The 13,904-nt window shown below is 40.3% G+C and overlaps 1 protein-coding gene across 2 annotated transcripts in view; it reads right to left on the reverse strand.

Moving 5' to 3' along the window:
* Positions 1-7,830: 7,830 nt before the first annotated feature.
* PKP2 (plakophilin 2) overlaps positions 7,831-13,904 on the reverse strand; it is a 77,208-nt gene continuing 71,134 nt past the window's right edge. For both annotated transcript variants that reach the window (XM_032221247.1, XM_032221245.1), the window contains exons 9-13: positions 12,939-13,112; positions 11,968-12,121; positions 10,792-10,981; positions 10,406-10,481; positions 7,831-8,582 (exon numbers count right to left, since the gene is read on the reverse strand). In XM_032221247.1, coding sequence (XP_032077138.1) covers positions 8,514-8,582; positions 10,406-10,481; positions 10,792-10,981; positions 11,968-12,121; positions 12,939-13,112 — 663 coding nt within the window. In that variant the 3' untranslated portion in view covers positions 7,831-8,513. The remainder of the gene's footprint in view (positions 8,583-10,405; positions 10,482-10,791; positions 10,982-11,967; positions 12,122-12,938; positions 13,113-13,904) is intronic.

The raw sequence follows: 13,904 nt of genomic DNA on the forward strand, positions 1-13,904 counted from the left end.
GACAACTCAAGTTGGCAGCTCAAATGATGGGGAGGACTTGGCTGAAGTTGTTGGCTTTATGAATATGCCTCAACTGAGATGTTCTTCCTGGCTTCAGCAGAACAAAGGAACCTCACATATTAATACATTTAAATAGTGTTAATGTTTCTTTTTTTAAATCTTCCCCTGCACCTGTGAATATAATCATATCAGATTAAAGCTTTGTCTGGCTTAGGTTCAAAAGTGAAAGCAGGGCCATGGAAAATAAATCCTCCACAAATGTGGGCAGATTAAAGCCATTGTCATTATTTCCAGGACTGGTAAAACCAGTTGGTTTGTTTCCGTAGGGTACACAGCAGTGGTGGGTTTCAAAATTTTTTGGAACCTCTTCTGTAGGTGTGGCCTGCTTTCTGGGTCCACTGGTGGAACCTCTTCTTACCAGTTCGGTAGATTTGACGAACCGGTTCTACCGAACTGGTGCGAACTGGTAGGAACCCACCTCTGGTACACAGAAATAAAATAACATTCTGGATACAGTTAGTCCTCAACGTACGAGTATAATTGAGCCCAAAATTTCTGTTGCCAAGTGAGACATTTGTTAAGGGAGTTTTGCTCCATTTTATGACTTTTCTTGCCACAGTGGTTAAGTGAATCACTGCAATTGTTAAGTTAGTAACACGATTGTTAAGTGAATCTGGCTTCCCCATTGACTTTGCTCGTCAGGAGGTTGCAAAAGTTGATCACAAGATCCCGGGACACTGAAACCATCATAAATATGAATCAGTTGCCAAGTGCCTGTATTTGGATCACGTGCCCATGGGGATGCTGCAAAGGTAAGTGTGAAAAATGGTCATGTCTATTTTTTCAGTGTCGTCGTAACTTCAAACAGTCACTGTGAACAGTTGTAAGTCAAGGACTACCTGTATTGAGATCATGACTTTTCCCTAAGAATCAAACCAGACACTGATTTCTTTGTATTTCTGAATGCTAGACTAAGCCTCATGATCCAGGCTCAGCAAGAGTTATCAGGGTGACCAGGTCAGGACTGCAAAAAAATAATAATCCAGAAATGATGACATCACAGCAAAGAGTTTTCTACGACTCTTTGCTGTCAAGTAGCGGCCATATTTAGGTCTTGTCTGTTCTTCCGTGTTCCTCCTTGTCTAGGAACACCTCAAACTGAAATAAATCAGCTATCTTTGTTACAAAGGTAGGCATCAATGCTCCCTAGACATTCTTAACAATTAAAAGACAAACAGCAACTAGAGACCAGCTCTTCCTTTGTAGTCTGTTCTAGATAGTTGACCCACCCCTCACAAGTATTAAAATAAAATAAGACTAGGTACCAGCAGGGCTACGGTTTTCCCAGTTGCAATGTATGGCTGTGAAAGTTGGACCATAAGAAAGGCTGAGCACCAAAGAATTGAGGCCTTTGAACTATGGTGCTGGATGGAGAAGACTCCTGCGAGTCCCTTGAACTGCAAGGCGATCAAATCGGTTGGTGTTAGAGGAGATCAACCCTGACTGCTCTTTAGAAGGCCAGATCCTGAAGATGAAACTCAAATAGTTTGGCCACCTAATGAGAAGGAAGGACTCACTGGAGAAGAGCCTAATGCTGGGAAAGATTGAGGGCAAAAGAAGAAGGGAACGACCGAGAATGAGGTGGCTAGATGGAGTCACCGAAGCAGTAGGCATGAGCTTAAATGGACTCCAGAGGATGGTAGAGGACAGGAAGGCCTGGAGGAACATTGTCCATGGGCTGGACACGACTTCGCAACTAACAACAACAAAAGTGGCCATCCAGATTTTAAAGCCGGGATGTGATAAGACATAGTAATGACCTCAAGAAATTCAGTGCAGACTTTTCACTCACTTCTACTCAGTGAGAATCCAAGGTGCATCAGTCTTCACAGAAAGACCAGATTCTTGTCACCTCCTCTTTTGGTGCAAGGCTTAATAACGCGTAATATCCATAGACTCTCCTGGAGCCTGAGGCCTACACCAAAGAACTAATATATGCTACTGGTCAACCTACTGATTATTTGCAGCTCCTCAACATTGTTCTCTCTTCATCCCTTTTGACAAAGCTCATTGTGACTATCCTATTTTTGTCAGTTCCTCTCTGTCCCTCTCATACTTGTACATTGTTTCAGTTACCCCTCCCCTCTTCCTAGGTTTTTCCAAGGCTGCCCCTGCTCTTTCCTTGCTCTGTTTTTCTCCTGATCCCTCCTGATTCTTTTATAGTGAAGCTGCTGCAGATGCTGTTGTTGACTTGAAAAGCTGCACGTTCAATTTCTGGCATGTGAAAATTCAAGAAAAATGTGTGTGGGGGATTGTATGACTTAAGAGAGTAGTAATTCATGCCTGCTTTTTCCTCAGGAAAACAACCACTTCCTAGGAACCCATTCATTTTCTTCTTGTCCCTATTTATTATTGACCTAGGGCACTGACCCTTCTACAGATAGGCCTCGACTTACGACAGTTCCTTTAGTGACCGTTCAAAGTTACTAGGGCACTGAAAAAAGTGACTGATGACCATTGCAGCATCCCATGGTCATGTGATTTACCTTCCGATGCTTGACAATTGGTTCCCATTACATTACAAAGTCAATGGGGAAGCCAGATTAATTTCACAACAGTGTCACTGTTAACTTAACAACTGCAGCGATTCACTTAACAAATGAAGCAAGAAAAGTCGTAAAATGGGGCAAAATTCACTTAACGAATTTCTCACCTAGCAACATAAATTTTGGGCTCGATTGTGGTCGTAGGTTGAGGACTACCTGGCCAAGATTGAATTCATTTCTCCATCTATGGTTGATCAGTTGGTTTTATAAGTGTGCTGCATTTAATTACTCTGTAACAACTTGTCTGACTTTCTTTTAAAAATCAAATCATTTGTTCTTTTAAGTTAAAGACACATTTGGAAATAGATTCTATTTCCTGTTACTAAAGAGCTATCAAACTGGTGGCTCACGGGACGGATGTGTCATGTGCTGGCCATGCCTATGCCTGGTTTAGTGAAGGGGGGAAAAGTTGTAATATGTCACGCGACGACACAACTTTGACATTCTTGTGTTACTACATTCCACAAGAAATCTCATTTTGGTCTCATTCAAATGATCCACTGCACTATAATAATTTCAGATTTATTTATTAGTACTCCACCCTATTTTTCTTCTAAAACGGCAAGGTGGTTTATATGGGGAGGTCCCATTTTATCCCTATAACAAACCTATTGGATTGAGAGAATCACTTTCCCACAGTCATCTGGTGACTTTTTAATATGCGGGAATACTCTTGAAATGAAATCTCCCTAGTCCTAATTCAATATGGCTTTCACACTCGGGCACATCCTCTTTAATGCTTCCTACATAATATATACGAATTATGAAATTGTCAAAACACGATAAATCAAGATGTTTCTGTTTCACCCAAACAAAAAATTACCATGAAGGGCATTCAAACAAATAATTAACCATGTTTTGACATTATGCAATATCTTCACATGTTTCAATGCAGCAGCTATACATTTCTACATGAATAAGGAAAAACACTTGTTTATCTTTCAGTTAGTAAAGTCATAATAGGGTTGCCCAAATCTGCTGAAATGTAACCTGAATGCACATTTAATATGTTCTGACATGAAGATGCAGGTAGGAGCTATATGTCTTCATGCTCACATCCCTTGGGAGATTTTGCTAGAGACCCCGACTAGGGAATTCTTCCCCAGAATGTTAACTCAGCAACCAAGTCCCCAGTATGGTGTCCAAGAAACATTAAGGTTTCAAATACCTTCCCTTTAAATCAGTAGTGGGATTCAGGCAGTTCACACTACTTTAACTTTAACTTTTAATAGATTTATATGCCGCCCAATCCCGTAGGACTCTGGGCGGCTTACAGAAAAAGTTAATATAGGAGTTAAAATAAAGAACAATTTAAAAAGAAACAATTTTAAAAGAAAGAACACACCATACACTCAATCTGGGTGGGGCTGGACCTCATTCCTGAAGTCAGCAGCCCCAGGTCTGCCGGAATAGCCAGGTTTTAGTGGCTTTTCGGAAGGCCAAGAGAGTGGGGAGAGTCCGGATCTCTATGGGTAGGTCGTTCCACAGGGTCGGAGCAGCTACAGAGAAGGCCCTCCTCCGAGGAGCCGCCAGCCAACATTGTTCGGTCGACGGCACCCGGAGAAGGCCCAGTCTGTGAGTTCTTATAGGCCGTTGGGAGGTATGTGGCAGGAGGCGGTCTCCCAGCACTAGTTCAAGCGAACCACTTGTTAAATTACACACACACACACACACCCACACACACACACAATCAAAGTGGAGTCCTCCGGGATTGGGCGGCCTATAAATCTAATAAATTAAATTAAATTAAAGTGGATCCTGGTGCTGCGCTGCAATGGAAAAATGGGCAATGGAGCATCTGGCATGAGGGAAGGAGAAGGCTACTTTCCCTCTTTCTTCTCCCTGCTCTTCCTCCTTCCCTCATGCTGGCCACTCCTTTGCCCATTTCTCCATTGCAGCCCAGTGCCCAGGATCCACTTTGATTGAGGGGAGGAATTTAACCAGTTAGCCTAGAGTCAGGTTGGGCCACACCTCTCACGACAGCCAACCTGACCCTGGGTGAACTGGTTGTTAAATTATTTGAATCCCACCACTGCTTTTAATGATCCTTTTAGTAGAGAATGAATGAGAAGCAAGTGTCCTGCAAAGCATACTACTAGCTTCTAACTTAATCTGCATTTCTAACAAGGCCTGAGCATGCCCTGCCCTTCTCAACTAGAGTTATTTACTTAATGATTACAGGGTCATAAACCCAACAGCAAAGGGATAGTTATGAACACAGTTAAGCTTAAAGAAGAACAGAGTTTCTAGTTGTATCTGAAGACCGTGGGGCAAAGCAGGATTTTAGTTTGAGTCAAGCTTTACAATAACAGCTGCAATTTGGCTTTAAATATATTACAGGACCTACATATCCTTGAGATTTCAGGATATGGAACCAGGTTCCATATTGGGTGGAACAAACAAACACCTGGTTCCATATTGGGTGGAAAACTATCAGCAACCCCAAGGCTGAAAGCTAAAATATGTGGATCCCCCTCTCCATCCTGTCCTATCATTCCAAGCAATAGCAAACCCCTTCTGTAACATTGTCAGGAAAACTGTTCTTCTTCTTCCAGGACATCTTTAGAAAATTGGAATTTGTTCCAACATCAGGCTGTGCTCAGTTGGGACCTTGAATACTGGAAGCTCTAAGTCTCCATCTACAGTAGCTGGCATCTCTCAATCCTAATTTCTAACACCAAACTGCTAAGATGCTAAGAATGTGTTTGCCTCTGTTTGTACCCCTATTTTCTGATTTTGGCATTTCCAATGAGTTATGATTGATTTGAGCTGTGGTGGCGCAGTGGTTAGAATGCAGTACTGCAGGCTACTTTTGCTGACTGCCGGCTGCCAGAAATTCAAATCTCACCAGACTCAAGGTTGACTCAGCCTTCCATCCTTTCGAGGTATGTAAAATGAGGACCCAGATTATTGGGGGCAATAGGCTGATTCTGTAAACCACTTAGAGAGGCCTGTAAAGTCGTATTTAAGTCTAAATTCTATTGCTATTTGTACAATTCGTTAAAAATGATTCAGGTCTGAGAAAACTGGGGGTGCTTTAAGTACATCCATATGGCTCAGATATTGCTGGGCTACAAATCATATCACTCTCAATCAGCCCAAATAGAGGGACAATAATAGGAGTTGGAATCAGCATTATCTGGACTCCTGATGATCAATTCAGCTTCCTGAACTACAACATCAGAGGTGGTATTCAGCAGGTTTTGACCAGTTCTGGAGAACTGGTAGCGGAAATTTTGAGTAGTTTAGAGAACTAGTAAATACCACCTCTGACTGGCCCTCCCCAATCTATTCTCTGCCTCCCGAGTCCCAGCTGATTGGGAGGAAATGGGGATTTTGCAGTAACCTTCCCCTGGAGTGGGGAGGGAATGAAGATTTTACAGTATCCTTCCCCTGCCACGCCCACCAAGTCATGCCCACCAAGCCATGCCACGCCCACAAGTCACACCCATAGAACCAGCAGTAAAAAAAATTGAATCCCACCCCTGTGCAATATTCATATTAGCATTAACTTTTTCAAAGAATGTGCTGATGTCGTAGCAAGCTTCCTTTTGCATATGATTCCTTGTATGTGGAGTAAGATTACAAAATTTTATTTTTATGATCGCATGTGGAATAATTCCGTATTTTTAACTACACACCTAAATCTATCATGCGGGACTAATACAAGGATGTGTTTGGAATACCAGGCAGGAATTTAACCCAAACAAACCAAGTTTATTTTCAGAAAAGCTTCCCTGTCGTGTATCTTGTATGTTGTATTTGGTTTCTAGGTCCACCTAGATCTGATGCCATGTTATAATTACTGCAGAGACTAAAGTAAAAACATTACACCGAAAAGAATTGGCAGCTGGAATGGGATTTGACACATCCTCTCTGCCTTTCACAAGAGTGTTCAGCATTGCAACAATAAACAGAATTTCACAGTAACACACCAAGAAGGTCACACCCTCTGGTGAGTCTCTTAACTTCTCCTAGAAAGAATGCATTGTTGAGATGGGTGTGGGAAGGCTAAATAAATATCTCCCGTGCACGTATTCCTAAAAAACCGATTGTAAAGTCATTTGAGTGGAGAGGGACAGATCGTATTTCTCACCAGCCACATGAAACAAGTTGCACTGAGCTGTTAAGGAGAGTGAGTCGCATGTACAGGGTATAAATTCAATTTAAACAACGAACAAGGACATTTTATGACTGTTTGAGTAATATAAATAATTAAACCATTCTTAACATGCTACTTTTCAGTGCTCTTGCCAGGTATTCTGGAGTCTTTCACCTTTGCTTTTACATGCAGTGCAGACCCACAGTATCTTCTCATGCCTATATTGTCTTTTCATGTACCTTAACTTGTAAATGGAGCAGTCTTGCCTGCTGTTTTGACAAAAGAGAAATTGGCCCACACAGTCCATCTCATAAGTATTTAGGATGACTAAGGGAGGACATCACCAGCCTTCAATTGAGTATGTGCAATGCATCCCCTAGGGAGATACACCTGGTGGGACCCAGAAGAAGGGCCTTCTTTGTGGTGGCTCCCTCTCTCTGGAACATCATTTCCCCAGAGATTAGAATGGCCCCCACTCTTATACTCTTCTGGAAGGCGCTGAAGACCTGGTTCTGCCAGCGGGCCTGGGGAACCCAGAGTGGGATGGAGACCGTTAAATGGCTTATGTGACATGTTGTCAGCGGGGAGAGGGGTTATTTTATTGTATTATTTTATTAATTTGTTATATGATACTCTCTTTTATTAGTTTTATTGTTTTTTATATGAGGTTTTTATATTTTTGTAAGCTGCCTTGAGTCGCCATGTGCAAATAGGCGCCAATATAAATTTTCCTAACTAAATAAATTTCCTAAATAAATGCAATTTCCATAGTTGATAGTTGTCGGGTAGGAGTTAGTGTGACAAAGTTTATTTATTTTCATGTTTTATTTATAATATTTATTAAATTTCTACACCACCTATCTTACCTTGGTGACATAATGGTGCAAATGATGCTACTTGTGCAATGTGCATTAATTGCGTCTTTTGTATGATGACAGCATCACAAATAATCTCTCTCTCCCTCTCTCACACATACACACATACACGCACGCATGCACACATTCTCTCTCTCTCTTTAACACACAAACGCACCAGATGCTTATTCCTGATGAATGTTATAGTTAAAAGCATTAGAAACATTTGGTTTCTCTGGTCAAAACTATCATAAAAGAGACCACACTCTAAGATAGCAACTTGGCATTGTTGGAACAAATTTTACACAACAAAATTTGAAAAGTCTCCTGCACTGATAAATTCAGGGTGCAAGTATAGGGAATTTTAAAAAACATCTTCAACAATACTTCAGTTTTTTAAAAAAAACAGTAATCATACATGCAGGATTATACTGAAAAAATTACAACTTGGGAAAATATTATTCAAAAGCAGTTTATACAAAAGTCTGCACATTCATAAAATGTCTGCAGATAAGAGGCAGTTTTGCATGAAGTACTCACTCACTCTAATAAGTTTAGCAAAAGGAAAACTAACACAAGACTTCGGCAAGAGTTCCCACATCCCATCTTCTTTGGTTATTACTTTCCCATAATACAAAATGAAGACATTGATGTGGACAATTGCCCCCAAACTGACCGAGTATAACGTGTGCAATGGTTATCAATTTCAGATATTAAAATTATTTGTTAGGCCTCAGCTTGGATTTCATTATGTTTATAGATGAGTCTTGATTTTAAGAACAATAAACACGGCTATAATGGCAGATAATATGGGGATTAGCACTTTATTCCAGACACCGTTTGTAAATATAAAACACTCTTTCACTTTTTCTCAGTTCTTGGTACTGAGTGAACGATGCTAACATGTCTGTATTGTTTTTCCACAAAGATCTTTAAGACCCCTCCAGGTTTTCAGTCTCTCAGTAAATTATAGGCTCTTAATGTTCGATTGTTGATGAAATCCACTTTCTTATATCCAGCCTTTAAAGTAAAAATAAAATAAAAGGAAATGGAATATAGTTAACTACAATTTCAGGAACACTGAGGTAAATTCTCCCTGAAAACACAATGGTAAATTATTAAACATATATTAGGAATGAAATCAGAGGTGGTATTCAGCAGGTTCTGACCAGTTCTGGAGAACCAGTAGTGGAAATTTTGAGTAGTTCAGAACCAGAAAATACCACCTCTAACTGGCCCCACCCCCATTTATTGTTTGCGTCCCGAGTACCAGCTTATCGGGAGGAAATGGGGATTTTGCAGTAACCTTCCCCTGGAGTGCGGTGGGAATGGAGATTTTACAGTATCTTTCCCCTGCCATGGCCACGAGACATGCCCATCAAGCCACGCACACAGAACCGGTAATAACATTTTTTGAATCTCACCACTGAATGAGATGCACATCCTACTGAAGCTACTTTGGGAGCCTAGAAAGAATATCAGTTCATTTTTTTCTATTGAATTGGATTGAGGCTGGTTTAATTGATTTAAATTAGTGTGGATCTGAAAGACACTTAAATTAGGTTGGGATTCAGGAGGGTGTAGACCAACTATTCATATCTATGGGCCTCTATTTGTTGGTCATGCTGCCTAGTAATTTGGAGACCTGCAGTCTCAACACTTTTGGGAGTACCAGATGTGAGACAACTAGCCTAGATTGTTATTGTGATCATAAATAAACATATACAAATATGTATTTGTCAGAATTGTGACGAGATAGGGAGGAGTGCATTGTGATCCCTATGAAAACAACCTTCTGTAGTATTACATAAAAAGTAAACAGAGAAGTTAATCATGCAATTAAAATTACATTTAATTTGATACCGATTGATAGTGTATATTGTATTTTCATACGTGGAAAATTTCTATTAATTTAAATGGCTTGTTGCCATTGACAGAAACAAATTGAATGTTGCAAAATAAAGCAGGAACTTACAACCTCTGTTGGGCTAATTAGTTGCCACGATTAGTTTTTGATTGATAGGCTGGAGGCTATGTTCTAAAATTGGTCCAGAATTTCCTTTTCAGTTTCACACTTAATTGAAATTAAACATATTTGATGGAATTACTTTCCTGTTATGTATTCATTAGTTTTGGTCACATTACAAGTGACAATTTGATCATTCCGTTTTTGAGACTGCCCTAAGACTTTTACAGCTAAATGCAGCCCTGGGGATTTAGCTTGTGGTCCTGTGATTTAAAGGTGGGATATCTGAGAAATCTAACATGGAAAAAAATACTTTCTTGCTTATTGGTCAGTCTGAAATCTTTCAACAACTTGGAAGCCTTTGGGGAGCTATGTTGGTTGTGTTGTCTCTAGGACACTCTCCCATTTGAAAAAAACAAAACTAAAAAGGGTTATGCGGAAAACAGGTGTTACCTGTCCAAAAGAATGCAGAAGCAGAAAGTGTTAGTAAATGCTACTTTCCAGTTGAAAAAATGTTTTGCGTATACTATTCACAAAAGCATTTTCTACGGTGAGTGTAGCACCATGGTAACCCCAACAAAAGTACATGGATTTCCATTTTAATTAACAATTCCAAATCTCTAATAGGGTTAATTAGGGTTCAGTCTTGAAATATTTCGAATAACAAAAATAAGTTAAAGTAGGACATTCCTTTAAAAATAAAGAAAACCGATACCAAGGAGGAAAAACAAAATGTGGCATGGCTCATGTCTTTAGATTGAAAAGGCGTTGGTTGAGCTGGCCAGAATGTGGATTTTTTTCAACAGGGACCTCAGAAAAATAACCCAAAGGTTTGTAAAGCCGTTTCAAAAGATTCCCGTCTTGTCTGCCAACTTACTTTTTTGTAAGCACTATGGAGATCAGTGTGAGACCATAAGGAATACAAGAGGATCGAGGCGGCTCTGCCACTTTTGCTGGGAACAATAGTAAAAAAAAACTTTTAAAGCAGTTCAGCATTGTACCAGCATGAAGTTGAAAAGAACAAAACATTTCACAGAATTTCAACTCAGAAGAAACCTAGTAGGGAAAATGAAAGGTCCAAAGGAAGGGCACAGGAAAAGGACAGGTAGAAGAGACCATAGGCCATAAAAATATGCATTTTCAGATTCCCTTTAAACATGTTTTTTTTTAAAAAAGAAACAAGAACAGAAAAAATTCTCTCCATGCAACTTTTTGCTGCAAACTTAAGTGTTACAGACATTTATTTTAGGAATGGATACCTACTTGTCACTTTGGCTGATATTAATAACCTTTGAAATGCCATCATTGTTCAAGAGAAGCCGAGCGTTTGAGGAACTGTTTTGAGTCAGGTTGTACAAAGCATAGCAAGCAGAAGCCGCAATATCGTTGTCCACATTGGACGTTGGGACATAATTTGGCAGCATGGCCATCAATTCTGGCAATAGTACTCTGGCTGGAAAATAACCAAGATGTGCCCTTATTCTAAAGTTTAAATATACCCATCACATGTTCTTCAAAACCTGCTTGTATCTATTTAGTACACTATTCAGTTCTAAGGAAACTTTTCCAATCCCCCCCCCTCCTGAAAATTTACTTCATGAAAATGTTGGGATTTATGAGTAGGCATATAGTTGGATAACAGAATTGGCTAATCTGTCATAATCTGAAGGCCTCCAAATTTTGTAGGGCTTCCAAATTCCCAACATTTCAAATGGCTGCAGCTCTTCTGCGATTTGGGCCCTCAACACATTTGGAGATTCACAATTTGGCGAAAACTAGTGGATGCCACCATACCTGTCCAATTCTGATTCCCAAACAACTAAAATAGTGTCTTGTGGCTAGCCATTACATATCAACCTTATCACTTCAAAAAGATTAAACTGGATGCAATTCACTCTCAGCCTTGATAGCCTATTGAAGAAATAGTTGGAATCTTCCGCTGAAGGTAATCATAATATATCAAATTTATGCCCTCTTTTGCTTTTAGAACAGAATAGGATAACAGAATTCAAAGGGACCTTGAAGGTCTTCTAGTCCAATCTTCTGCTTAGGCAAGAAACGCTACACCACTTCAGACAAATGGATATCCAACATCTTCTTACAAATGTCCAGTGTTGGAGCATTCACAACTTCTGGAGGAAAGTTGTTCCATTGATTAATTGTTCTAAGTGTCAAGAAATTTCTCCTTAGTTCTAAGTTGCTTCTCTCCTTGATTAGTTTCCACCCATTGCTTCTTGTTCTACCCTCAGGTGCTTTGGAGAGTAGCTTGACTCCCTCTTCTTTGTGGCAGCCCCTGAGATATTGGAACACTGCTATCATGTCTCCCCTAGTCCTTCTTTTCATTGAACTAGACATACCCAGGTCTAGTTCAACATCATTAGCATCCTATCATGCAATTTAAACCCACGAAAATAGTCTTCATTAGGAGTGTGTATTTACCTATTTCATTGTGCAGCAAGGTGTTACGAGACAAGTTCCTGAGTAAGGAGACTGCTGTTTTCCTGACGCTTACGTTGCTCACATGTAGCATGCTTATAATATTTGGGAGTCCATTGGCCTTCTTGACAATGATATGAGCCACCCCAAATGGCATCTGTTAGGAAACACATACAGCTTTTAGAATTCGCCACTCCATATCATAGAATCTTGTGTACCATGCATAATTCTCTTCCAGAAAGTGGATTGTTATTATTGTCAGTCCCCAAACAAAGGCATGTCAAGTATTAAGAAAACATCCCCACCTCCAAAGAAGAGCAGAATTCTGTGGCAGGCGATACTGATGGTTTCCTTAGAAAGGAAGGGTGGCTAGGAGAACAGATCTAGAAAAGGCTGAGCGCCAAAGAATTTAGGCCTTTGAACTATGGCACTGGAGAAGACTCCTGCGAGTCCCTTGAACTGCAAGGGGATCAAACCGGTCAGTCCTAGAGGAGATCGACCCTGAAGATGAAACTCAAATACTTTGGCCACCTAATGAGAAGGAAGGACTCCCTGGAGAAGAGCCTAATGCTGGGAAAGATTGAGGGCAAAAGAAGAAGGGGAAGACAGAGAAAGAGGTGGCTGGATGGAGTAACTGAAGCACTAGACATGAGTTTAAATGGACTCCAGAGGATGGTAGAGGACAGGAAGGCCTGGAGGAACTTTGTTCATGGGGTCATGATGGACATGACTTCACAACTAACAACAACAACCAGCAGAGAAATTTGTAAATGTTCACTTAGTTTTATCCAGCTCTTTATTGTTGACCAGGTTAATGTTATACTGGTTTAATTATTCTGTTCTATTCCCTATGGATCCATTATAAGTCCCCACCCCCACCCCCTCTATGTGCTGCTCCAAATGTATCCAAGAGAAACAATAGTAAAATAACAGTATTAATACCAGCCACATCCATTTCCTTTTCAGATACTTACTGGTCCACTGCCAGCAGTGAGGTTCTGCAGAGCGCCCAGAGATGCTTCTTGAGTGAAGTTTCTAGTGCTTTCTGCTATTAGGGACAAATATATCCTGATCAGTGTGGAATGCCAGAGCTTTTCAATGCCTCTGGGATTACTCTTTTCTTCCGGCAGAGGCGTATCTTGTTGCTTCTAAAAAGGCAAACAGATTAATATTTCAGAAACAAAGTGAGAAAGAATCAAAGTCTCTTTGGAGTAGAGCTAGTCTGACTCCTTAATGATAGCTAGTAAAATACCAACGGCCCTAAATTTCAATGAATGTCTATCTGTAAATCATTGTGTGGGTTTAATAGTGCAAAAACCCTCTGTAGCAATAGCAATAGCACTTAGACTTACACCATATTGCCAAAAGTATTCGCTCACCCATTCAAATAATCAGAATCAGGTGTTCCAATCACTTCCATGGCCACAGGTATATAAACTCAAGTACCTAGGCATGCAGACTGTTTTTACAAACATTTGTGAAAGAATGGGTTGCTCTCAGGAGCTCAGTGAATTCCAGCGTGGAACTGTGATAGGATGCCACCTGTGCAACAAATCCAGTCGTGAAATTCCCTCACTCCTATATCCTAAATATTCCACAACTGTCAGCTGTATTATAAGAATGTGGAAGTGTTTGGGAACGACAGCAACTCAGCCACGAAGTGGTAGGCTACATAAACTCATCCAACATCAGTGTGTGACCTCACAAATGCGCTTCTGGAAGAATGGTCAAAAATTCCCATAAACACACTCCTAAACCTTGTGGACAGCCTTCCCAGAAAAGTTGAAGCTGTTATAGCTGCAAAGGGTGGACCGATGTCATATTGAACCCTAAGGATTAGGACTGGGATGTCACTTACAGTAAGTTCATATGCGAGTAAAGGTAGGTGAGCGAATACTTTTGGCAATATAGTGTATATCCTGCTTTACAGTATTTTACAG

Source organism: Thamnophis elegans, chromosome 7 (assembly GCF_009769535.1).
Source record: "Thamnophis elegans isolate rThaEle1 chromosome 7, rThaEle1.pri, whole genome shotgun sequence".
NCBI lineage: Eukaryota > Metazoa > Chordata > Lepidosauria > Squamata > Colubridae > Thamnophis > Thamnophis elegans.